This window comes from Apium graveolens, chromosome 8 (assembly GCF_009905375.1).
Source record: "Apium graveolens cultivar Ventura chromosome 8, ASM990537v1, whole genome shotgun sequence".
Taxonomy (NCBI): domain Eukaryota; kingdom Viridiplantae; phylum Streptophyta; class Magnoliopsida; order Apiales; family Apiaceae; genus Apium; species Apium graveolens.
This window is the reverse complement of record NC_133654.1, coordinates 127,965,780-127,992,844: the sequence shown is the minus strand read 5'-3', so window position 1 is coordinate 127,992,844 and position 27,065 is coordinate 127,965,780. Positions and strand designations below refer to the sequence as shown.

The 27,065-nt window shown below is 33.9% G+C and overlaps 2 protein-coding genes across 3 annotated transcripts; one reads left to right on the top strand and one right to left on the bottom strand.

The window, feature by feature from the left end:
- Positions 1-945: 945 nt before the first annotated feature.
- On the top strand, positions 946-3,043 carry LOC141678498 (uncharacterized). Its single transcript, XM_074484836.1, has 3 exons — positions 946-1,186; positions 1,325-1,371; positions 2,903-3,043. The coding sequence occupies exons 1-3, from the start codon at positions 991-993 to the stop codon at positions 3,029-3,031; spliced, it is 372 nt and encodes a 123-aa protein (XP_074340937.1). The 5' UTR covers positions 946-990; the 3' UTR covers positions 3,032-3,043.
- Positions 3,044-3,387: 344 nt separating this feature from the next.
- On the bottom strand, positions 3,388-25,979 carry LOC141678497 (la-related protein 1A). Of its 2 annotated transcripts, none has more exons than XM_074484834.1 (14): positions 25,653-25,979; positions 23,878-24,388; positions 23,340-23,514; positions 22,927-23,017; positions 22,716-22,787; positions 19,692-20,251; positions 16,674-16,752; positions 15,519-15,623; positions 15,098-15,432; positions 14,805-14,948; positions 14,623-14,686; positions 6,299-6,444; positions 5,945-6,049; positions 3,388-3,823 (listed from the first exon to the last, which is right to left on the bottom strand). In XM_074484834.1, the coding sequence occupies exons 1-14, from the start codon at positions 25,827-25,829 to the stop codon at positions 3,673-3,675; spliced, it is 2,715 nt and encodes a 904-aa protein (XP_074340935.1). In that variant the 5' UTR covers positions 25,830-25,979; the 3' UTR covers positions 3,388-3,672. The 2 variants fall into 2 exon arrangements, with proteins under 2 accessions (XP_074340935.1, XP_074340936.1); XM_074484835.1 differs by lacking the exon at positions 25,653-25,979 and adding an exon at positions 25,129-25,603.
- Positions 25,980-27,065: the final 1,086 nt, after the last annotated feature.

The window sequence follows — 27,065 nt, the reverse complement described above, 5'->3', positions numbered from 1 at the left end:
GATCCTAATATTTTTATTTTCACTCTACTTTTGAGTGTTAGATATGTCTCTTATTGTCATGATGATACTTCTTGCATCCATAATGTTAGATCGATGATTAAGTTAGTGAATGGATTGTAGGTATAAACATGACGATATATCGGTGGCTGCTTTAACTGAGATAAATCGTCTTCTCTTTTCTCTATAAGATTCCCACATACAGCGCCAAATTTTAAAACTGATTTTCGTCAAGTACTAAGTTTCAAGATTGAATTTGTATTCGGGTATTCGGATAGAAATAATAAGAATACATATTCAAATAAATAAATACAATTACGGCTTTTGGATTTTGGGGACTACTATTAAGAGTAGGTTAATCAATAATAATTTTTGGATCCCTCTCAATATGCTTCAATATGCTTGCGTGCCCTTATTTATAGGGATAAAAAATAAGGGATGAAGTCCACGTAGTTCTATTCGATTTAAGGTTGTGTATTTCAGTTTCAATTAGGTTTAGTTCATATCATATTGTTTTGGAAACAAGTAATTTCCAGGTATGTGTCTTGTAAAATTTAATTTCCGTTGCAATAATATCTTTTCATTGCCTTGCACCGGGCTCAATTTGGTGGGCTATTAGATCAAACTCAACAATTTTATAGATAATTGATGACGTATTCGGAAACGGTTATTAACGAGTCTTAATACAAACTAAATATATTTCTTGTATCAACAAATATTTTATTTTAATAAAAAGATTTGTCTAGAATTGTTTATTGGCTATATAGATGACAAGTAAAATGTACAACTGAGTTCGAAAATCATTCATAAAGGAAGGGGCAGATTGCAGGACTCTATCTTGATTTGTACATGCTACGAAATAGATAAGGAAAAAAAGGAGGGGAAGAAGACAAATAAACAAGTGGTGGAAAAAATTGCATAAACATTTGTTAGATAAATATGATAGGGGGGGGCAGTAGTTAAGTAAATTAGAAGGGAAGAGGGAGGGAGGGGATGGCAATATCAGCTACACTAACGAGGATAGTGTCATCCATTGTTAAAGTTGTTAACAACAAACAAGACGACGACGACGACAACAACAATAACTACTCAGGTAGAGCTAGTAGTGTCCCTGATTTACCCAGGAGACGCATACTCCTTTCTACACTATTCTTAGCTGCTGCAGACTCCAGAACTGAGCTTCTTCAAAGTACATTTCTCACTTCTATGTTTCTTTTTTGTCCCTTAGCTTTTTATGGTTACTGCATTTGTCCCTCAGCTAAAGTCATATGTACGCTCATGCAATTGAAGCAACTTAATTAAAACTCACTCTTGTTTCTCACTACAGAATACTTGAAGAAATCACAAGAGAACAAAGGCAAATATGACAAGGAGGTAAATTTTGAATTCATGCACTTTATTACTACATACCAACTGCTCATTTGTTAACACATGAATGATACTAAATGAACTGGATGAGCTATATGAATAGGCTCGTTAAGATTGTTTGATGAGACCAAAATTATTATGAACACACAGGCTACAAAATTTCATTGAACCATCACCTCTATTATCTAGTGCATTCATATTTTTCCATTCTTTTACAAGGTTTAAATAAAATACAATGAATTTATTAATGTTGTAATTTATTAATTATTTCTTTGAATATGTCTATATATTATTTTCATTTTTTCATGTACAAATCTCATTTAAAACTATATATTGAAATTATATAAATAATATTTAGTAACTTTGTGAGATGCTATTTTTATTATATAGTTTGATCATTTATCAAAAATTAATTGAAAAAGGTCTAAAAGACGGGCGTGACATAATTTATTACAAAATTAAAAAAATATAATTATTGAGTGTACAAGAAATAATATATAATATTATCATTGAAACTTTTTTATATTGAAGTCACAAAAACTATTTAATATTGTGTTTATGAGAAAGGTAATAAATAATATTTATTATGAAAAAAACAATTACATATTAATGTTCAGAAAAAATCAATTAGTTATTTATCAAACAATTGAATACCATTCAGAATTTTAATTATCGAGAAAATACTCATTCAAATTTAACAAATGTCCTCCAAGAGTTAAGAATAAAAGATTGTGTCCATAAACATTTATCTACTACCCCTTTTGCTTTTATAAAAGTCATAATATGTGCCACCCGTCTTGTAATTTTTTTTGGTTATACTAATATTATTTAATTAGTTAAAACGTAGTAGAAAATTCTTGCATGTAAAATTGGGGGGGGGGGGGTAAATTAAAGCATAAGTTCGGATTTTTGAGTGCTATTCCTCCGGGAGAGACGCATTGTTTTTATCCGTTAAATGTCAAATGCTAGGAGGTAAATGGTTGGCGCTCCAGTTTGCGTTGATATCTTAAATAAGAAACGCTGCTTACCCAAAATTAATTTTCAAAATGGTTTTAAAATTTCACGTCACATGCTGTGATTGGTTATTAGATAGCTAATAAGATAGATCTCATGCATTCATATTAATAATTACCAATTAAAAATGACCTAAAACGACACATCGTCAATGTCACATCATTTTTAAACAATTTTTTACCCAATTTTGGGTCCCTAACAATACTCATGTTAAATATCATTTTATACTATTAAGTATATATAAGTATTTTGCGACGTTTTAGTTCACATTTTTATTATATTACTAAAATTAAATTAACTTTTACTTGATTGTGGGTTTGATAGACTAAATAAACAATTGTTAAATTTTGAAGTAAATAACTAAGAAAGGTTGGATTAAAATTAAAGAAAAAGGAACATTTTAATATCAAAATTACTTTCGTAGATTGAATCGGTATACTTGATGTTGTTGTATAAATTTTAAAGATAGAATTAAAGTCAAGTATACTGTGTTGTTAAAATGTGGGGGGATGTTGCACTGCAGAGATTAGACAGTTACTACAAACGCAACTACAAAGATTACTTTGGATTTTCAGAGGGGGCGCTCAAGGAGAAAAAGGATCTCACTGAATCAGAAAAAGGAATTCTTGAATGGCTTGAAGCTAACAAATAATAGATTCTGTATTAGTAAAATTTAGTGATTGGAGATGATCCGGATGAGTAATATTATCATCATCAGGTGATGATTCATTTTGTATCCGTAACACACTCAACTTTGAAATTGTCACAGCTCTCTCTCGCCCTCTCCCCAACATAACAGGTGTATAAATAGCATTGTTGCTATATTAAACTGCCAATTCTTGCCACAAAACAAATATTTGTGCATGGTTCAAAGAAGAAAAAAAAAACAATTACTCAAATTTACAAGTCAAGTTTCTTGAAGCTGCAAAATTTAAATGTTTTTTTGTTCTCCTCTCCCACCCACTAGTTTCCTCTATTTCTTACCTATTTCTGTGCTTTCCTGACCAAAGAACAAAAAAATTGATATATACAAGTTACAATCCGGAAAGGAGATGCCTCTAGTGTGCCAGCAGATGGCAGTAACTCCGCAAACAAAATACCGGAATGCTAAATTTAAGTTACACCAAGAGAAAGTTACCAGCTAGGACTTCGGAAAATTGGGTGGATCAAATATTTAAACACCTTTCTTAAATTTACACAAAGAAAATAGGCGCTGCTTAATACATCACTCTCCATTTCAAAGAGGGAAGGCATCAGCCAAAGAAGCTAAAGAAATAGATAGCCCCTTGCAAGCTACTGACCATCTCTTTTCACCACATTTATTTTCTCTTTCAGACGGTTGAAATCTTTTAAGCTACGGTACTCTTCTTTAAGCAACCTATCCAACTCCGGATGTTTTTTTAATGCTTTTTGGTCATTTGTCCTACGGTAATGGTGAAAAGCCCTGTCACAAATAAAAAAGCATTAATCAAGATGCCTATGAAACACAGGAAGAGGGGGGGGGGGGGTAATCATAGTTTAAAAATATCGGTTCTGTTCTGTCTGATCTGCTTCAAGAGCTACCATGAGGATTAGAGGACCGTGCCTAATTAGAAATTTAAATCAAAGATAAGGTGATAAAGTTTCTTGATTAACCATATTACTAGACAATCGATGATTCTAAAAATAAGTGGTTTTACATTATAATTAAGCATTAACTAGGATACACGATGCTTCTTACTTATCCCAAACAAGTTAATTGCGGAAAATGTATTTTTCTTTTACTATGAATAAAAACTATAATGAAAAAGTCTTAGTTTGTGCTTGGAACTGATGAAAGATAGAATAGAAACACAAAGTTGAGTGTAAAGAAACACAAATATTTGAATGTGAAAATCACTTAGGATATCAGCAACTGCATCGTCATTTTGATTACTTCATTTATATTGAGCATGAAAAAGCAAATCCAAATTTATAATACAAATTATTATTTATAACGGGAACATTATATATTCCAGTACATGCCAAAATTCTCTACTCACAATGCTTATTTAATAGATCATTTAAAATTATAAAGTTAATAGAGAAGTAGAGAACCCTGCTAAAATCTAGTCACGTAAACTTGTAAAATATATAGATTAGGAAGATGGCGGAAAGATCATTATAAAAAACAAAAGTACAAGAAGCGGCATGTAGTAGACAATTTCCCCGTTATTGGATTTTAGTGCATACTAAATAGTCGTTCCTTTGAGCACACAACCAAATTTTTTCAGATATTCCTAAGCTACAATCTCGATCTTCTCTAGAAACAAACATTGTATAAATAAATTAATGGGAAATGCACATGCTCAAGAAGACATATTGTTACACAGCATACTAGAGGGGAAAGTAAATGTTTAATGGGTTAATAATCGGGAACAAAGCCCAAGCAAATGAAGAAGAAAACTCAATATCGCAGAATCTGAATTTTTGACAATGGACGCAGCAATTGAAAGTCCTGTCTAATTTTGATAATTTTATACCCACCCGGTCATAAGTTTAATGACCATATAATTTCCAAGTTCTGTAGCGCTGCTTTCCTTTTATTTTGTTGCCTTATGGAAGAATCGACTGTTTTCTCACTGATATAGCAGTAATACACATCTGATTACAATGATGAGTTCAAGCTTGAAGTCCTAAGTTTTAGTCTAAAATCATGTTTCATGTTCTTAGTGCTTTTTAGGGGTCCTCTGGTTCGACAAATTCTAATCAGTTATGGGTTTAGGTCATTCCAACCCTATACATGGTGTTTGGTTTAGGAAAAAAAAATTGATACCCATTACTTGGGTTTTTCATACCCAAGGGGGGAGGTGGGTATGAGGGAGGGGTATAGAAATAAACTTTAATTCTACTATTTTAATTTTTATTTAAGCAATCAAAATGTAAATGTTTGATACCAAAATAAATTTATGAACCAAAAATATATTAAAATAATAATAAAATTAATATATTTAATTAAATTTAAATTAGTAACTTCAAATATTTTAAATTAAAAATATTCATTCCACAAATTATTTCAAGCAGGGCGCACAAATTACTAAAATTTCAAAAAAAGGAGGAACTCGAGGAGCAACTACAATCCCCAACTCCCCCTTTATAACCATAGATAATATGGATGGACCTAAATTTTTCATAAAAATCATGTAGACTAGTTGCCAATACACGGCAACAAGAAAGTGCCAATGCTGGAGATTATACAAGTCTGATGATAGAAATCCTCACCTCAATAATTAGGAATTAGACAATACCACTGCATCCTACCACATAGCACATTCTCTTAGGCACTGTAAAGTCTGAACTTTGAATTAGTGTTACACCTATTACTTGTGCAGTAACAAATTCATGTCATTATGTCGCTGTGAAATTTTTCTTTGCTTCTCACAGGAAGCTTATTAAATTTCTTCAGAGTGCACAAGGAAAATAATATAGTTTAATTTTTCTGTGCTTTGCTTTGAAGAATCCGAATAACACCATCCCGGCCATAAACGTTTATAGACATAATAAGCCATTTTCATAGAAAAACAAAAAGAGAGAGGGTAGAAATTACCAGTATTTCTCGAGGCCATAAAGATTCCCCTTATTGTAAAAGTCAAGCGTCAATTTTTCAAACTCGGCGTACAGATCCTCTCTAAATTCTTTCTCCAAACCATAACTGCATAAAGAAACAAGTCAGATATTAAAATTTTAAAATGTTTGAATAATGATCTCTGATTAGCTAAAAGAAATCAATAACAATAATGATGTAAGAGTAGTAAGCCTTATGTCCTAAAGACAGTTATTTACAATGGCACAGGTATGTACAGTTTTTCCAGAGGGGGTACTTTTAATAAGCAAATAACCCTCACCAAGTCATATATGAAATTTAATAAAGGTAAATATCTAAATTTTATTGGATACATACCTATAGAACCGAAATAGGCACTCTATTCCATAAAAATAATCAGCTGCCGCATCTTCTAATGCCAATTTGCGGAATTCGTTATACATAGATGGGACGAACATATCTCGAAGAAAATATGACCAAAATCTGTATAATGTATTCATTTCCTGCATGCGAGGACACAAAAAATACAAATTCAAGTCAAATCTAATCATTCTCATATCAAGCTTGTCCATGAAGTGCAGTATATTAAAGACTTTAGTATCTTTCACTTTTCATCATCTATTAGAAACGATTCTTTTTTCCCAAGTGTACTCGATAATGCCATCGTGAATCATTCACGATTTCAGAATTTCCTACTGACAACAGAGTTTGTATGGCAAAGTGCAGCAACACATATATTATAATTGGAGTAAAGAGTAATCCTCATTCCAAGAGTTTGTATATCACACTTTTAATTCTAAATTAAAGAAATAGAGATTAACTTGAACTGCTTATTTAAACAGGAAAGTTGACACATAATATTCTTATTTTAATATTATCAATGGAAACAATTAGGTTTTGTCTTGCAATACAATCAAATATGAATTCCTCCCATGCAAGTCTAAGACGGGATATTTGACATCATATAACTCCCACTGTAAGCTCCTCTTGGTAATAAAAGGTAAAGGGTTCTAGTCTCGGTGGAGGCATGTATGCACAAGCACAAGTATATGATATTCTGTATTAGATTATTATCGGAAAAAAATCTCATTCTACACTGCAGCCAAGGCAAACATAAATCGTAACACATGTAACATCACTTTTCATGTTCAGTTGATAAAGAAAATTTTCATAGGAAGGAAGAAACTGTAATTAAAACCAAAGAAAGCGGCTAATAGATAATAAGAGTAAAATTAACAATAATGACGAGATATTCACCGCTCATATATACAGCTACGAAGATCATATTACCTTCTACCAAATAAACCAACACAACCCCAATACTTGGTTCTTTTTTTCCTTTTTTTCTTTTATTTTGGGGGGGGGGGGAACTTGAGAACCTTGAGTTTACAAGTTACTACAATAGATTCATCTCCACAAGAAAATGCCCAACTGTCTTCCAATGATTTTTATGATCTCAGAAAACTCTAGTTTTCCTCAAAATAGTACAAAAGAAATGGACAGATTTCATATTGATTGAATTTTGTTCTAAAAAGAATCAATCAGTAACATAATAAAACAGTGGTTATCGTCAAATTAGATAACAACCTTATTACATCTTTTACTCCATTAGTCATTTAGTTACTTCCTATGCTTAAACAGAGCAGCCAACAAGTTATGCTGCACAAGGAGTCGGGCTTGCCTTACTGACTAGAAAAGATCATTATGCAGGCTCAGTCAATCGCCTAGGTCATGGTTTAACTATGTTACAGTTTAAAAATGCAGTACCATAGCATATTTGTAGCGCATGATTAGAGACCATTTCATACTCTATCACAGGTGTCTAAGAGAAATAGAATTCATAAAGTTGTCGATGTCAGCCATATTGATATTGCCAGAAATGACAAACATCAAAGACAATATCTATCCAATGTAAAAAAATGGAATGTCATACTGACAAAGATGTGTGAAAATGCTTATTTCTTTCGATGAAAAAGGTTATACAACAAGCTCCTGTATTTATAGGTACAACAGAGCTAATTAGAGCTACAAATCAGCCGGCAGATCCCACTAAATCTGCCTGGAAATCAGCCTACAAAATCCCCTATAATCTGCCTATCATATCCCATAATATCAGCTTATATCAAGCCTAATACAGCTGGTACAAGTCAAAGATTTACAGCTAATAAATAACAGTTATATACATACTAATCACCTAGTAAATAACACCTATAATTCACAGGAATGATGATTATATCGACACCCTCCCTCAAATTGATGCTGGTAAATCTAGCAGCATCAATTTGCCACTAAGAAACTTGTGCCGTTGATGCGTCAAAACTTTTGTGAATACATCAGCTGTTTGAAGATTAGTACCAACATGAGGAAGTTCAATAACACCACGAGTAAATGCATCTCTAATATAATGGCAATCAACTTTGATGTGTTTCGTTCGTTCATGATATACTGGGTCGGAAGCGATCTGAATGGCACTTTTATTATCAGCATGGAGTGGAGTAGGATTAATTTGAGAAGCTCCAAGCTCAGAAAGAAGTCCACGTAACCATACAATTTCTGAACAAGCTGCGGACATGGCTCTATATTCAGCCTCAGTGGAAGATTTTGAGACATGATCTTGCTTTTTACACTTCCAAGAGATCAAGGCATCTCCGAGGAAAGTACATCATGCAGTTGTAGATCTTCTAGTATCCGGACATCCAGCCCAATCAACATTACTATATGCTTGCAACTGAAGATCGGAATTTTTTGGAAAAAATAGACCACGTGTAGGTGACCCAATTAAATAACGAATGATACGCTTCACTGCAACAAGATGAAGATGTCGAGGTGATTGCATAAATCTGCTAACTATATGGACAGCATATGAGATATCAGGCCTGGTAATAGTTAGATAGATAAGGCTACCAACCAATTGTCTATATAAATAAGGATTAGACAAAAGCTCCCCTTCATCTTTTTGATATTTAACATTCACTTCCATTGGTGTATCAACAGCAGTAGCCTCCTTTAAACCATCCAACTCAATAAGATCTTTGACATATTTATGTTGATTTAAGTATACACCTCGATCTCGAGAATGAACTTCTAGACCCAAAAAAATATTTAAGATCCCCAAGATCCTTCATTTGAAACGTACGATGCAACATATTTTTGAGTTTTGATATGAGGACACTGTCACTACCCGTGATGATTATATCATCTACATAGACTAGAAGAAAGACCATACCTACTGGTGTCTTATGAAAGAAGAGAGATGGATAATATTGGCTTTGTGTAAAAGAGAAGTTGATGAGAGTACTACGAAACTTATCAAACCATTCTCTCGGGGACTGTCTCAACCCATACAAAGTGCGCCTTAACCTGCAAACTTTATTTGGAGATATCCATGTCATACCATGTGGAAGTTTTATGTAAATTTCCTCTTTAAGATCCCCATTTAAGAAAGTATTTTTGACATCCATCTGATGGTATGACATGGATATCTCCAAATAAAACTTACATAAAACTTCCACATGGTATGACATGGATATCAGACTAATCGAGCTTTGTATCGATCTAGTGAGCCATAGTTGATACCATATTCTTGTTTATTTCCAAGTGCAACCAATCGATCTTTGTATCGATCTAGTGAGTCATCAGACTTCAATTTCACACTATAAACCCACTTACTACCGATTGGCTTGACATTTGGAGGCAAGGAAACAATGTCCCAAGTATGATTTTCTGCAAGAGCTTGAAGTTTTATCTCCATTGCTTGTTGCCAACACTCACGTTCCATTGCCTGTTTATAACAAGTGGGAATAGAGATGGGAGAAAGTACTGGACATGGCTACTGGATTTGTAAAACCATACCTTTCGGGAGGTTTTGAATTTCTAGAGCTTCTCCGAACAGGAGGTGGATCATTGGAAGTAACAGGATCAAGTGCGTCCGAAAGAGTCGTAGGAGCCGTAGTGGGAGACGTGCGTCTATTGTAAACATGACCGGGTTTAAATCTTTGTGTTGGGGTTGATGGCTCGGGAAAATGAGGCAATATAGTTATTGATGGGAGCTGAGAAGTCATTTGTGTGCTAAAAAATGGCTGATTTTCAAAGAAAATTACATTTCTAGACACACGAATTCGACGGGTATTAGGATCATAGCAAAGAAAACCTTTTTGGGTGCCACCGTATCCTAAGAAAGCACACTTGACGGATTGTGCAGTAAGTTTATTCCTTTCATGTGGCTGAAGATGAACAAAACAAACACATCCAAAAATATGAAGATTAGAATAATCTAGTTCATCTTTATATAAACGAAGGTAGGGAGATTCATTCTTTAAGATGGGAGACGGTAATCTGTTTATCAAATAAACAGCAGGGGACAGAGCTTCACACCAAAATTGAGGGGAACACAAGACTCAATGAGGAGAGTTCAAACGACATCAAGAAGATGACGATTCTTTCTCTCAGCCACACAATTTTGTTGTGGAGTTGATGGACAAGATCGTTGTGATATGATTCCATGATTTTGAAGGAATGATTGAAATTCGTTTGATGTATATTCACCACCCGAATCAGATTGAAAAATTCTAATTTTTGCAGAAAACTGTGTTTCGATTAAATCATGGAAAGTTTTAAATGCATTAAAGACCTCGCTTTTGTATCGAAGAAAATATACCCAAGTATAACGAGAGAAATCGTCAATGAAAGTTACAAAATACTTGTAATGTTCACGAGATATTACTGGTGAAATACCCCATACATCAGCTTTTGGTGGTGAGATTTATGTAATGGAAAGGGAAGTGTTTTGCTTTTACCAAGTTTGCAAGATGCACAATGAATATTGTCTTTATTCGAAGAATTCAAAGCTTTATTCCCGAGCAAACCAGATTTAAGTAAGATACTAAGAACATGAGAATTTGGATGTCCTAGCCGTTTATGCCACACTTGATTATTACAATCAGCGGCATTACAAGAGACATATTTTGACACTAGAGAAGGTGATGGGAGTAGAGGAAAGAGACGTCCCACTTTAGGCCCCTTTGCGATCATCTTCCCTGACACTTGATCCTGCACAAAACAACCAGAATTTGAAAACTGAACCGTACAATTGTTATCAACTAACTGGCCAACAGATATAAGATTAGTAGACAACTTTGGGGACACAAAAACTGTATTCAGAGAGGATGAAATATCACCAACAGCAGTTATAGGTAAAGAGTTACCATCAGCGGTTTGAATATGAAGATCCCCTTTATACTTTTGAACATTATTTAGGGGTACTGTTGTGCTAGTCATGTGATTTGAAGCAGCGGAATCAAAATACCAAGGCTTATGAGCAGAATTTTTGTTACCTGAAATTCCTAAAGTTGAAAATGCATTAACTATCATCTGTTGGATCATTTCAAGAGTAACAGAGGACTGACCAAAGTTAGAAGCATTTGAGGATCCAACTGAGACATTGTAGGCAGTTTCAGACTTCCTTGGTGGCCGGATTGGACAATCTTTAATGATGTGCCCTGCTTTCTTGCAATAATTGCAGAACTTCTTAGTGCAATTAGTAGCAACATATCCAAATCCTTTGCAACTGTAGCATTGGACATTACTCATATCTCTTCCACCTCTATGCTTTTCTTAGGCAGCATATGCAACAGGAATTGGAGAAGAGTTTTGTACTTCTGATCGATGAAAGTTTGTGTCACGAGTCGTTGTTCTTCCCGAAAAATCTCACCTATGCAAGTATCAATTGAAGGAACTGGATTTCTATTCATTAGGTTGGACCTCACTGGTTCAAAATCTCCCCGTAGTTTCATTAAGAATTGATCACATTTGCTCGTCTCATGTACATTTTGGACAGCAGTCAGTCCTTCAGCAGGAACACTCTCATACACAATATCAGTGTATTCATTCCATAAATTCTAAAAAGAATAAAACTCTTGAATCGTCAAGCTTCCTTGACTGAGTTGTCCCAACTCAAGCTCTAGTTGAAAATGCCGGGCAGCGTTGCTTTGGTTGTAAACTTTCTTCAAGTAACCCCACATATCTTTAGAAGTCTTGTAAGGCCTAAGATTGAGAATCATGGAGGGTTCCATACTCCCAAGAATCCAAGACATAATTTGAGCATCCTTAACCTTCCATTTCGCAAGTTCCTCTTCTTTGGTGTCGGGTGCAGAAACCGTTCCATCAACGTAGCCCCATAATTCTTTTCCCTTGACAAGAATTTCAAATTGGAAAGACCAAGCAGAGAAGTTTTTCCCATTAAAACGAACAAGAAAGTTGTTAGATTGCTCCAATGACATGATTCGAGAAGAAAAAAGAACCAAGAGATGAATTCCAAGAAGGTCAGACTAAAAAAAACACTGATTATGAAGTAGGACAAGAAGTGCAGAAGCAGATTTTAAATAATCAGCTCTGATACCATGACAAAAATGTGTGAAAATGCTTATTTCTTTCAATGAAAAAGGTTATACAACAAGCTCCTGTATTTATAGGTACAACAGAGCTAATTACAGCTACAAATCAGCCGGCAGATCCCATTAAATCTGCCTGGAAATCAGCCGGCAGATCCCATTAAATCTGCCTGGAAATCAGCCGGCAGATCCCATTAAATCTGCCTATCATATCCCATAATATCAGCCTATATCAAGCCTAATACAGCTGGTACAAGTCAAAGATTTACGGCTAATAAATAACAGTTATATACATACTAATCACCTAGTAAATAACACCTATAATTCACAGGAATGATGATTATATTGACATATACCCAGGCAGACCCCACATACCCAGGCAGAGCCACCATAGGATGAGGGTGGGTAGGCTGCAGCCCTATTTGACTTCTCATATTGTACATATATAGCCTACATAGGACAGGCAAGCCACCAGGTTCAAAGCTGGAAAGTCTGCCGAAGCGGAGAGTACGTTTATGGATGAGAAAGAAATACATTGATCACTAAAGAACTTAATAAACGAGCCCACTCTTAAAGTTTAAAACTTTTATAGGAAAAGTGATCTCTTTCTCCATGACGAGAAGGATGGCCCAGATTCCAACCAAACTTGAACAGATATAATTAATTTAAGATAAGATGGACTTGCTATACTTTATAGCGTAAATAACCATTTAAATTCTTATGTTACATGCATAAACACGTAGAACCCAAGGTTGTGTGAACGGAATGGAATGGATTTCGGCCCGAATTGAATGGCGATTCTGTGAATGAAAAATCATATTTTTTGGTTGGAACGGTGGAATGGAATGAACCATTCCCGGACCCATTCCATCAGAACTGTTGAATTCTATTTCATTCCATCATAAACATGTGGGATAAACTAATTCCTTTCAAACATATCATGCCATATTTTTTCTAATTTTCTTTTACAAGAAACTCTCTCTGAATTTTAATATCAAATTTAAGCATCTCTCTCTCCCTCCCCCTCCACTCTCGTCTTCTCTCTCTCCCCCTTTCCCCTCCCCCTCCCCCTCCCCCTCTCTAACACACACGTAAATATTATTACACATCTCCACCATCCAAAATTCTTCAAATTTAAAAAAAAAACTTTAACTCCACTTCAAAATTCCAATAGAGATTGAACATACTCAAAAGTTAAGTTCAATAAAATTAAAATGTTAGGAATTTTTTTTATTCCAATCCAATTGAATTTAACAAATAAATGGATGGATTCATGTTTTATTCCATTCCCCCTTCATTCCGTTCCAATATGCATTTTATTCCTCCTTCATTCCGTTCATGTCAAGTGGACACAGCCTAACTGTCAAAATTGTATCTCTTAAGCCTAAAATTTAAGTAGTTGGACGGTTCAGACCCTAATCTTTATATCTATAGGTTCCGGTCTCTTTTATAGCCTAACTCATAACTATACTCTCTTAAAACATAATAAGAAGGATTGCAGTAAAACTGACATAAAAGGGGGAACTAACATTGCAATACCTAACTTAATAATAAATTTCTTTGGTAAATTAACATCAACAGACATGTTGATAATCTCAAAATGGAATATCAATATCATTCGAACAAATAATAAGTGGCAGCAACTGATAAAATCAGGTCAAATTTTAATAAGTTATTTATATATTACTGATACATTTTTGTGCAGCTGCAATGAAAATGTCAATTGAAGAGAATTTTAAACATGGAGGTTGGAGCTATTTGTATATTCGATGTCAGGTATTACATGTTCCTGAAATATATTTTCTTTTAAGCGAATGATCAGAACAAAGATATTGTGCAGCGCATTTCAGGCCTTCCTTCTAATCCTAGCAACGCTACTGATCTCCCCTCATATAAGAGATGAAACACCTATAGCAAAAGGACTAATGTTGCTTGATATAGAGGAAAAAATATTAACTGCTTTTTGGTTTTCCGAAATTGATTCCAATGCAAACTCTAGTTTCAGAAATTAAGCAGCACAGCTGACTTGTGTATTTCATGAATGAAAACACATACATAAGTTAATTGTTATTCTTTTGTTAGTAGATACAAAGAGATATCTTCTTATTACAAACCTAGCTTGATTAACCGTGTCTGGTTTTTTATTGAAATGACTGTAATAATAATTGTTATACAATAACTATAAATTGAGATTAAAGTTTACCCTTCTGTGAGATTGTATTGACATCATTCCTAAATATGGTGACAAAAGATGTAATAAAAATTAATCCTGCTAGTTAGAGATTCACATACCTCACTGCAACCAACACCTGACTTCTTTCTATCATTGAGGCACCGCTTCTGATACTTCATATATCTATTTAGACGAAACACTTAGTTAGCCATTTAAAAGACCATGATTAGCCAATATATAGATAGAATAAGGCAGTCATAGAGACAGATGCAAAATCAAAATTTGAGAAATGAAAACCTACTTTTGCTGCTTAAAACCATTTTCTTCTAGAAGCTGATGGCTTGGATGCTGAAAAGGCGGAAATGACTTTGGCATGGATCCCACAGGTGGACTACTACCAGAAACGTTTCCTTGCGATGCAGTACTCAACTTTGAAGATCTCAGGCTGTAAAATTTATTTTAGACATAACCCAAGTGAGTACTTAATTTTTAGTTCGTTAATTCATTATTTCCTGTATTCCTCCATATCAAACACGACTATAAACTAATGCAATATGATAAAAATAGACAATCGGTTGAACATTATTAACTCGCCTGTAATTTTCTGGTGGAGTAGAACCAAAGAAAAAGCCAACTGAATTACTCGGTGGACTTTCTGATATGAGACCAGCAGAAGTACGAGAACTACCGTGATTTCTAAAACTGCTTGAGAATAGCCGTTGTTTGTGAGCGGACTGCTTCTTGGAAAAGCCTCGATTTTGTTTCCTTCGAGAATTTGCATTTCCCGGCATTTCACACCCATTGCCCTCCACAAGAATATCAGAAGCTACCAATCGTGTTGCAGGACTAGTGGTGGACTTCAAATTTCCAAGCTTAGAATCATTACTTGCACTATTACCTCTACGATTAGACCGTTCAGCCCTCAGTTCCTAATAGTTATATAGAGCACAAAAAATGAAAACCTCAAAATTTTGAGTAAAGTTAAAAAAACAACATGAAAATTAATTCTGTCCACCTGCTCATAGAAGTAGAGGCCATCATTTATCGCAGAAGCAAGCTCTACTGATATATTTTCCGATTCCTTTATGCCAGTTTTGGGTTCTTCGCACATTCGGTTATTCTGAAAAACAAAAATATTCATCATCATGTTTGAAATAAAAAATCTCCTAGAACCTTGTTAAAAATAATATGAACCACTGAATACAAAGATGGGATTGGATAGATGAACTAGGATTTATATTTCGAAATCAAGGAATTACACAGTGATTTTTGGCAAATACTATACTACAAAAAAACAATGTATAAAGAGAGAAACATCTTCGCCTATCAATGGATTCAATTATATTTTACATCATCAACATAGTTTCACTACATAATATGAAAAACATAATCAATTGTCAAACAAATCCTAAACCAATTAAAACCGAATAATAGTAACAGTATCCAATCAGCGTGGCTCATGAAAAAGAGAGAAGAGCTTCGGCATCTGCAAAATTTGAAATACCTTCATGGACAACACAATTCAATAAAAATATAGAATACAGATATTTTAGCAATTCATGACCTTGGTAAACATTAATCTGCAAAATGGACAACTGGGTTGTACTGCAAGTATCAGAGTTAGACGTTATTAGGATATCCACAATTTGGAAGGCAAAGAAGTGAGGGACAGCAAAGCAGATGACTTTACAGCAGATATGTAATTAACATCGTAAAGATTAGAATTCCCTGCTACTGTATTATAATTGCTAGCACCACTAAACTTTAATTCCTGAAGTGCGACTCGAACAAAGATAACAAATTACAAATTGTAACCCAGATTTTGGGACATTGTAATATTAGGCCACAAAAATGTTACAAATTCTAATATGAATTTGACAGTTGTTAATATTATAAAGCATATAAACTAGTCGAGAAGTGTGATAGATTTTCAAAAAAAAAAAAGGAAAAGAGTCGCTTCCTGTTCAAAAAGAAAAATTTCCATCTTCTTTTGAGAAGAAGCCACGGTGTCTGTAGTGGTCCTTTCTAGAATATTAATATGAGGAAAGTTTATAAATAGAATAATCAAACACATATCTACACAATCATATAAAGACACTTCTACTGTTAGACACACACATACTTTCCATATATTTGTTATAAAGTTCAGCTCTGCTGCTCCACACCTTACCTGAGTTACAATTACAAGTCTCTCAACAGCCTGATCATTGACAATCATATCATCATCTTCATCATAGGTCCCCTGAGATCTAATACAAATAAGATACAATCAGTTAGCAACTTCAAATATTAATTCTTCCAAACATATGCACAACACAAACTAAAGTGCAGACATTAATAGAACCTGCTAACCTGATCCTACAATTAATTAATACTGTCTAATGTAACTTTGAACACGCTAAATAACAGATAATTAAAATTATCATTTATAAAATATAATGATAAAAACAATCGTGCATCGCATGGAGAAATATTCAGTTTCCAAGTATATTCGTTAATTGTATTTTTCCACTAGAATTGTCTCAAAACCTTTTCCCTTGATTTATTTCCCTGCCCTTTCATAGATAATGATAATGCAAAGAAATGACTAAACACTCTTATGATTTATATTATTTAAAAGTATTTTAATACATTTAATTTTATTAAATATTTAAAAACACACAGAAGCGCATATATTTACTAACAAATGATATTACTTGAATATAGTTTGAAATCTTTAGCTGCACAGCGTGTTCCGCTGACTCCTATTCCCACCTTTTTGGACACTCGAAACTCACACATCGGTACGGACACTCAAATCTATATTTTGGCCAAAAACATGAAAAGATATAAAAATATTGCTGAGTCTGACACTTAGACATGCATCCATGTTTCTAGTTCGGATAACGTAGATCAAGCAAAATGTTAAAGGTATATTCATATACACCTGTATCTAAGGAGACTTAACATCTCATTTCATTGGCCTAGTTTATAGGCTTAACTTCAGAGCCTAGTTTGTGAATCCTTCTATATTCCCTCACCCCCTACAACAGCATTGTTGCCACACATCCATCCCCCTACAACAGCATTGTTGCCACACATCCACCCCACTTTTGGCCCTAGCTGCTGTACATCTTCTACCATCATAAACAACCATTTCACCATACTACCAAAGCCATTCAACGAACAATAGTAAGACAACCCTAAAAGTAGCATCTTTAGCCTACTAACTACCTACATCTGACACATGTGATTATAATCTCTTTAATTGAAAGGAAAAACAACTTACCCCGAAGCATAATGAAAACCCTTAAGAAAGTAAAAAAAGAGAAAGTAAAGCATTTGTTGTCTATCAGACTATCACTACAATCATTGAAATGCTTCTTAGAAATCATAGCCTCAACACGAGCCATATTAGTCATTATTGCACTGCCTTCACGCCCAGATTTATTTGCATCAGTATTACAGATTGTAGAAGAATATAACAGGATAGCATAAAATTTCTTCTTGGAAAGAAAAAGGTAATTGTTTGGCTGGAGCAATGTCATGGTCTTAGCAGATCATCACGTATCGAGTATGCTGCTTTATTTACTGTGACACATTTTCCTCATCTGCCCAAAAGATTCTGTTGTGAGTCTTTCGACCAGAGATGACTCTGATGTCATATTAAGTGACGAGGAATTTTTCGAGACTAGATTTGACAAAAAGTTTTAATTATTTATACTCCTAAAATTCTGCTCGTCAAAATTTCAATCCTAAACTTAAAAATTTGAGCCAATTTAAAATTCCGGATTGTGATCCTAGTTTTCTAGTACCTAAAACTAAAATAATTTCATACTGCCTCCATAAAAGACTGCAGATGTGATCCAGTTAAGTGTCGGAGGTCCTGCTAAAATTAATTGATGAATACAAACTGTACAAGAAGTAGCTCACACAAGTATGATTATGCAAAAGCAACAAAAAAACCTTTACCCGTAGAAGTCCAAGGCTCACGGGTCTTAGTATCAAAAGCTCTAAAAACATTTACAGGTGTGATGTTTTGCATCTACTTATTTTCAGTTCCAATTTTTTCCTTCCAGTGAAGAATCTATGTTAAAAAAAATTGATATCCGTTGGATAGTTTCTCAGTCAGAAACATATTAGAGTACGCTGCTCTAGTAAGTTTGTTTCTACAGTTTGATACCCATTAAAATTTAGTGCCTTTCTACTTGCACTACCGGATTCCAATAAAATTTGTGACACTTGCAAGAAATTTTAGAGACAACTTTACTCCAATATCAATGTTCTCAGGAACTTAAAAGTTAGCATCTTCATAGAAATGCGTAAGATTGACTCGAGAAGTATATTTCAACATCCAAGCTTGAGGTAAAATATATTGACTTTACAGTAGCAACAGTAATAATTACCTAGGGGGAAAAGCACTAAGAGAGAGTAACAGATAAAAAAAGTGAAACTAAAAAAATAAACTACCAAATGCCAAATAATGAAGATTAGAGTATGTTGGAAACATCACAATTAATTATTGCATAAATAAATGCTAGTAGTTTTTGTTAAAAGAGAATTCATCCATTTGTTGCCTCTATCACGAAGCATTTCACTTTAGTACTGAAGTCCATTAACAGCATAGCAATGGAAGTAGTAAACTATGCTGCGGCAGACTAGCGGCAATATTTTTTACAAACATGCTTCCCTAAGCAAGGAAAAAGTAAATAAGAGGTTTTAAATTAATATTAGACTCTACATACAACTTAAAGTGCAGCTAGGAACCCAGATAACGACACACACTACAAACTTGCAAGCTAGATATTTAAATTTGAAAATTTACTAATACTAACCATATTCATTAATGGAAACCGAACATAAAATTTAGCTAATGATACATTATTATATGATTCAGTACGATACCAACAATATATGTTTTCTAAAAATATTAACATTCATCATATAAGAAAAAGATTTTGAAACACTAATCTGTAGGCCAACTTCAGTTCATTTTTGAACCAACCCTGTATAACCTATCAAAGATTAAATTAGATTTGTGCCACACAATCAATAACACATTATTATAAAGTGATGAAAGAGTTGGAAGTTGGGAACACATAAACCACACAACCTTACTGACATGAAATAACATTGAGCAAACATACTAGAAAATATGACGACACTACTCCAGATGTAGAATAATAAGGTATGTGTGGATGGCATGTACCTTTTAGGTAAAGAAGAAATCTGATCCTTTGTCTCTATAAACTCAAGTTCTATATCTTCATCAAACATGAATGTGCCTGAAAAATCATTACACGGTCTTTCTCGAATTCGTGCAGTATTATCATCTTGCACATTTGTGCTTTCACTTTCATCACCATTTGAACTTTGATGTTTTAGAGGAACTCCAACTGAATCAGAATTATGTACATTATGTGGAAACTTGACAGATGAGTTGGAATTTGACTGGATCTGTTGTCCACGAGTTCCTTTACTAGTTCCTTCAGTTCGAACAACAGCCTTCCTCCTTTCGTTCTCCACATTACTAACAACTTGTTTTGTTTTATCTATGTCTGATTTTGGGAGTCCCAAAGAGCTATTTTGGCTCACAGATTTACTATGAGAAACTTCGTTTGTTTTCACTTCCAATACTTCACTGAACTCATTGTTCTTTGTATCACCAACAACCTTCTTCATATGTTCCTGTGTACTTGTTGCTACATTTTTGCCTGCTGAAGCTGGAACCCACTTTGACCACTCATCACGACGTCTGACTTTCTCATTCTAAATTTAAAACAAGGATAAGATTATTAGAGAACAGACTAAATACTAAAACTATTACTTCAAAAGTATTAACAAAAAATCCTATAGATGCCAAAACATGACAGTGTTTACTGTTTAGTAACAGCCTTGCACATTTCCACAGGCTTAAATATGCTTTGATAGCCGATCATGACGATTAAGTAAGTTCTAGGTGTTTGCGGAGATTTAGCACTTTCATTTATAGAAAAGATAAAAATCCTTGCAGGAACATACACAGGGCTTCAAGAATTCGCACAGACCAATGTAAATTAGATGATCTGTTATGACTTTTAAATGGCCAACCTAATACATTTCCACAAAATAAATTTATAATCCTTTTTTATTGTTAATAATACCTATGCAAAATATTTTAAAATGCAACATGAGATATACTTCTAACTGAATGCATACATCATTAAGAGTAAATTTGGGTGCAAAAATTTACATTTCAAACAAGTCATTTTTAACATTAAACTCAGGAGTTTTCTCTCATTATTACAGTGGATGGAGTATATAATGTCACTTGCAGCTCTCTTGGATAAGTATAATCAAAGACTTGTATCTAATATTATAATCCCTTATGTTTTTATTGTTATAACATCAAAATTTAAACAAAGCACATAAACCTAACATATGTTGTGTCATTGAAATATTAGCTATTAGCTACATCATGGCAAATGGCAATGCAATTAATTTCTGTAACACCTCCTATGAGATAATAAAATATTTAGCATGAACTTTTTAGTCAAATGAATTGATAGTGATAAAGGTATGATGTGGAGATGTTCATAATGAGAGCGAGCTATGTTCACTTCAAAGCTTAACCATAGATGCTTAAGCATCATATTAGCACTAATATCAAAATATATTAAGGAAGAAGCGTATTGTTAATGCATTAAAGTAATTAAGACATCTATATCATAACTTAAAGTTTCATTTTATCTACACAGTAGAGAATTTTACACTACAATGATCCATTTATTATTCAACCAAAAAAAAGTACTCACTATAGATATTGATGTGGTCGACCACTTCATTGAGCAAATCAAATTAAACCATTTGCCATATTACAGTATTACTTAAGTTGTTAGTTTTTATCTGTACGAATAAGAAACATCGATTAAGTTTAATGGGTCTTATTTGCAGGTACAGGTTACGTCGGTCTAATCTTATACTACTTGTAACAGGGACTTTAAAAGTTTAAGGTGATATTGGGATTACCTGTTCCTTTATATAGAGCCCAATACACCAATAACAAATCACACAAGTACTGTTTACCAAAATTGAATGGAATACATTAACATACATATCAAGTGTTTCCCTAATTTTATATGAATAGTTAAGGCTACCCCTACAGACAAGAGTTGCGAAATAATAATGCAAGGTGACTTGTTCATGTGTGCTGTAAACCTAATAACCTATTAGAGCATCTCCGATGGTTCGCACCCTTTGATACATCACCAAAAATTATATTTTTTATCTTCTCTTTCATATAATCAATTTTGACACCCTTTTTTCTAGAAATTACTTCAATAGTTGGAATCCTTTTGGAAACCCTATAAAAGTCCCAATTTTTCACATATTATATTTTTATATTTTTAGTTATCATATTATATAATATTTTTATATTTTTAGACTATTTAAATGGAACAAGTGTTCAAATTTATAATTACTGAAATAAAATTATTATAACAAAAATAATAAGAATATATTATCATATACATATTATTGTATATACAATACATAATGTAAGATTATAATACAAACAAGTTTAATAAAATATTTATATCATGTAAATATGTGCCAAAAATGTTAATAATAACTCGATAAAAATTACTGCTTTACTCACGATTGCCCCACGTAATATAAATCTTTAAACAACTACTGGTTTACTAACGATTGCCCATCAAAAAAAAGTTGCCACCCTACTTAATGGGATGCCAAAAGTTGGCATCCTTTTACCCCTCTTTGGCATCCATCAGCATCCAATGGAGTGCCAACGAGAGTGTCATGCCACATGGAGTTGGTACTTCTTTTGGCAATTTTGGGAGTTGTTCTTAGTGCGCCGCTTTTGCAGGTTTAGGCTTTGAATCAAGAAATAAGGTAATAATTGTGAACCGTCACCTTATTCAAAAGAAGCCAATGGTGGATGATTTATGTGACCAATTTGAGGTGATCTAGGCCTGTGGTCATTTAAACCACCTTCTAAAAAAGTCTTGGGTATTGTTTTTAAATGATAAAATATATTCAATTTAAAACATTAAAAAACAGGATATAAGTTCGGTGAATGCATCTTCCCATGATCCTATTGTAAGGTCACTCCTTTCTCCACAGATAAGTAAAGAATTTGGTGCAGCCAGATGAGAAGAAAAAAAAAAGACAACAGTTATTTATGTTACACAAATGACAATACTGGAGTAGGGAAATTGAAGTAGAGTGATGTAACCTGTACTTCCACAGCACTTGAATTCTGCAATGCATTAAGAATAAATTGTATATCTGTGCTCATTCTTTTGACCTGATATTAAAGTTTTACACAAAAACAAAATCAGAAAAGATAAATTTTCTTCATCAGAAAATAATTTAACATTGACAATTTATGATCATATCAATTTTCTAAATATAAATAATAGAATGGATGTTTTAGTGAAACAAACCCTTTTGAAATCAGCGATTTTAGATATTGGAACCCAGCCCTGGGCATCCATCAAAGAAAGTAAATAGTTATCGGTTTGAAGGTTTTCATCACTGCAAAAAGACAAAAATACAAAAAATGGTCATGTTACAGCTAATGTTAGAAATGTTTAGTTGCTTATAAGAGTATAGCAATTTTTTCCTGTTAAAAGAGACTCGAGAACATGCTCTACACTTCAATGGATCAGTCTTTGCAGGTAAGGCTACAGACACGAACATAATCTAGATGATTAAAACTCACCTGTCCACTAAATTGTACAACAATGCTGAAAGCTGCTAAAACTGTATCATGAGTTTAATAAGAAACCAATCTTTTTCCTTTCTTGCAAGAGAAAAGATCAACTAGTGAAAAAATAGTTTGCTCAAGACAACTCACCTGAAATAGTACTCAATCTGCTTTGTAATACTAGATCGTAAAGAATCAGACTCTGGTGAAATTGGTGAAACTGCAGAAGCCGCTGATTTAGGGTGCGCAACAAAAAAGGGTGGCTGAGGCATCCTAATAGACCCTGGCTGTGCAGCAGGAAGATAGTACATAGGTCCAGGTGCACCTGACCAGATAGGAACAATTACCACAAATTATTTAACACCAGTAAAGGCTCAAGTGGAGGCATTTATAGAGAATAAGTCAAGTTTTACAGACTAATTTATATGTTAAAAAACAAATAGAATGGCTATTCCATAAGTCCATATACCAGTTAAGGCATAATAATTACAAAGACACGGAAACTGATGTAAAAATAAAAAGTTGGAAAACCTCCATCTAAAATATCTTCTAGCTAATCGATATCAAACATAATAGTTAGAAGAAACATTGGACAGCACATGTATGAAATATACCATATTTGCAGTAACAGTGCCCCCAAAGAATATTATTGTATACCAAGAACAGAAATATAATGATACAAACATACCAGGATATATAGGTCCATTGATGAAGCCCGGGGCTGGTCCAATGAATGGAGGCCTCACAAAGGCCCTAGGTCCAACACCTTGTTGCCCAAGGATATACTTATTGGAACCATATGATTGTTGATTATTCCATCCAGGATTCAGATGGCTACTAGGTTCATGCAAATTTGGTCGTCTAATCGAAAAATCAGCAACATATGCACTAGTTTCACCCCAAGCTGGAGGCATGCTACCATATGCAGGATGAACAAAAGCTTGCATAGGGACCTCGATACTTGGAAAGGATCCTGGCAATGGCTGGTAGGCATATCCAGCCATCGGGACATGTGATGGAGGTACCGCAGTTTGGAACAATGGTGTAGCACCCTGTTGAAGAGAGGGCAATGGTACCTGAAAAGAGCCAGCGATATTTGGGTTCCGCTTAGGGCCTGACTTCTGGTGGCGAAATGATGAATGTTTATGAGAAGGATTAGAATTTGCTTGTCCATTCAATTTTTGGAGTTCAGTTGACACCTGAAAACCAAGAATATCACAACTGATATGTTTCTATTTAACAAATAATATTCCAATATTAATAATTGTTCACCATATGTGCTTCTAATCAAAAACTTTATGTTAAACCTGCTAGACGTCCAAAAATACAAAATCACATGTACCAATATCGTAGACATATACAGTACTGTATAACTTGAGTACAATAATGTAAGATGGATATATTGGACTAGTAGTTATTTAGCTATTTTTGATATAGGTGCTGAGGAAAATTTGACTACTTAGTTCAATTTTTTGTAGCTAGTAGATGGCTGTCTTAAACATCAATAGAGCAATACCGTTCCACTATTATTATTAGTAGTAGTACATTATTATTTTTGAATTGGTAGAAGAAGATGTGAGATCACAATATTTACTTCTTGAACCTATTCCTTTCCTTTCACTTCTTTTTTCTATTTTTGCTTTATCTTCCAGATTCTGGTATCAATATCTATATATCCCAAATTAGTTGCTCGAATTTTATTCCACCTGCATAATATTTACTGATGGAATTCCTAAAGGAAGAGAGTTATATTTTACAAATACAGTGTGTGTTCAAGCTAAGCCTTTTAAAAACATCTGATACTACCTTCTGATAACTCATAGTCTAGCTTTTCACTGTTCAACTTAGGAATTATTGTCAGAAGCAGCAACAAAGTGCTTAATAACATGGGAAGTAAAAATAGTAATCAACAATAAATACATGAAGTTTAGAGTATTACCTAAAATTAAATGTATCTAATCTTTCCATGTTAAAAAAGACTCAGTTACCAATAACATCTTGTTAAAAGTAATTGGGATTATAGAAAACAAATCCCGGACTATGCTTAAGTTGACTTTGGAATAAGCGCAATTTTCACAAAAGAAAAAGAGGCTGAAAACAATGAAAACGGTTGGGGTTTATTCTGTGAAATTAAATTTTCAGCGACTTACATTGTATAAATTAAACTCTACAGAAAAAATTTGCAGAGCAACATTTTGAAGAAGTATAAAAGCAAAAATGGGTTTAGGCTCGGGTGAGCACAGGATGTTGTTTTGTTCAGTGTCATGTAGTATATAAAAAAAAGAAAATTGATCTGTGATTCGGGAAACTAGAATAGGTATTACCAGGAATCAAGTGGATTACAATAAGTTTAAGGAGTGAGATTGTAGAACCTAATAAAATAATATAATAAAATTGGTAAATGCGAAGGACAAGGAATTGAAAACAAACAAGTGGTAATTAAGGTGAATCGGAAATACTAACAGAAAGCGGAGGAGAAGGAGAATGAGAAAGAGCAGGCCACGAATTAGAATCAGCAGAGGAGGAGGAGGAGGAGGAGGAGGAGGAGGGAGAATGGTTGTTCTTCCAGGGAGACTTGGGAGTGGTGGTGCTAATCAATTCATCCTTGGGAGGGGAAACTTCATCTTCTGCCATTACCATAACCCACCAAAACAAATGTCAAGGGTAGCTAGGGAGGCTACAAAACGATACTAGGGTTCACTGTTGTACAAACACGTACACTGCTGCGCTACTCTTTTTAACTCACATTTCAGTTTCACCGACTCTGTTACGCCAACCGTGCCCGCGCGTGTGTTTATGCCCCCCCCCCCCCCCATCACTTTTTAAGTTTTAACTCTCTCTCGTTCTCCTAAACTTAACATCCACATTCATTTACTGCGTTTCTTTTTTTCGGGGATTTTCAATAATTTTAGATGACATTTATATTTAATTCCTTTTTTATAGAAACTAGTAAATCTGGCTCTTTTTTGACAAAGAAAGTTTTCATTAAATTGTACTCCATCTGTCCCATTAAATTCTCTATATCACTTTTTGGCACGTTTTTCAATGATCGTTTAAAGTATAACTCCATTATATTTTAAAAAAAAATTCTGTATAAAAGTTTTATGTTTAAACTTTTACTCAAAAAAAAATAGAAAAAAACATTACGAAACTATATTTTATAGAAAACTCGAAATGCGTGCAAATAGTAAACGTAGATAAATCAATGGGACGGAGGGAGTATTTAGTATAGCCGGGACAAACCTAGGGATGGCAAATTAATCCGATCTGACGGATATCCGATCCGAAATCCGAAGTTTTGGATATACCGAACTCGAAGTTTTGGATTTGGATTTGGATTTGACTAGATAACTACAACTTATAGTCCTTAAAACTTTACCAACTTTAAAATCTGATAACAACTTCAGTCTGTATTCATATCAGAATTTGAGCAGTTGTAGATCTTGACTTGGCTTCACTTTCTGATCTCTCTGATGTCAGGAGTTGTTTTGAGATAGTTCTTTAACAAACATCTCTCAGCATATCTGAGTTCATCAATCATCCTCCTTTTAGCATCTTTAAGTTATGCAGAATCTTCACCAGTTTGAAAGATTGCAGCCCTGAGATCATTAATTTTAGCTTTCCTTATGTCCTGATCCAGTCTGATCAAATACGCCTTGTCAGACTCAAGATTGAATTCCACAGCCTTGTAACCCAGAAAGGTAGTTATAATCTTAGCAGAGTTAGGCTTCATCTCAACAATATTACCCCTTGTGATCTCTGTACTTTGGAAGATATGTGTTGTCAGACTTTACAGAATAAAACCTTTTCTGTCTCTGAATTTGACTCTTCAAATAGTTTGCAACACTTTCTGTTATTTTGTCATTCACTTGAAGT

What these genes read in the sequence shown, in the direction of transcription:
- LOC141678497 (XM_074484834.1), bottom strand. Translation starts at nt 25,829, where the DNA reads ATGGTAATGGCAGAAGATGAAGTTTCCCCTCCCAAGGATGAATTGATT. An exon ending in CTCCTTCTCCTCCGCTTTCT is followed by an intron (nt 24,389 to 25,652) that starts GTTAGTATTTCC and finishes CTTGGTTTTCAG; the next exon opens with GTGTCAACTGAACTCCAAAA. An exon ending in TATGGCCTCGAGAAATACTG is followed by an intron (nt 3,824 to 5,944) that starts GTAATTTCTACC and finishes TATTTGTGACAG; the next exon opens with GGCTTTTCACCATTACCGTA.
- LOC141678498 (XM_074484836.1), top strand. Translation starts at nt 991, where the DNA reads ATGGCAATATCAGCTACACTAACGAGGATAGTGTCATCCATTGTTAAA. An exon ending in CAGAACTGAGCTTCTTCAAA is followed by an intron (nt 1,187 to 1,324) that starts GTACATTTCTCA and finishes TTCTCACTACAG; the next exon opens with AATACTTGAAGAAATCACAA. An exon ending in AAGGCAAATATGACAAGGAG is followed by an intron (nt 1,372 to 2,902) that starts GTAAATTTTGAA and finishes GTTGCACTGCAG; the next exon opens with AGATTAGACAGTTACTACAA.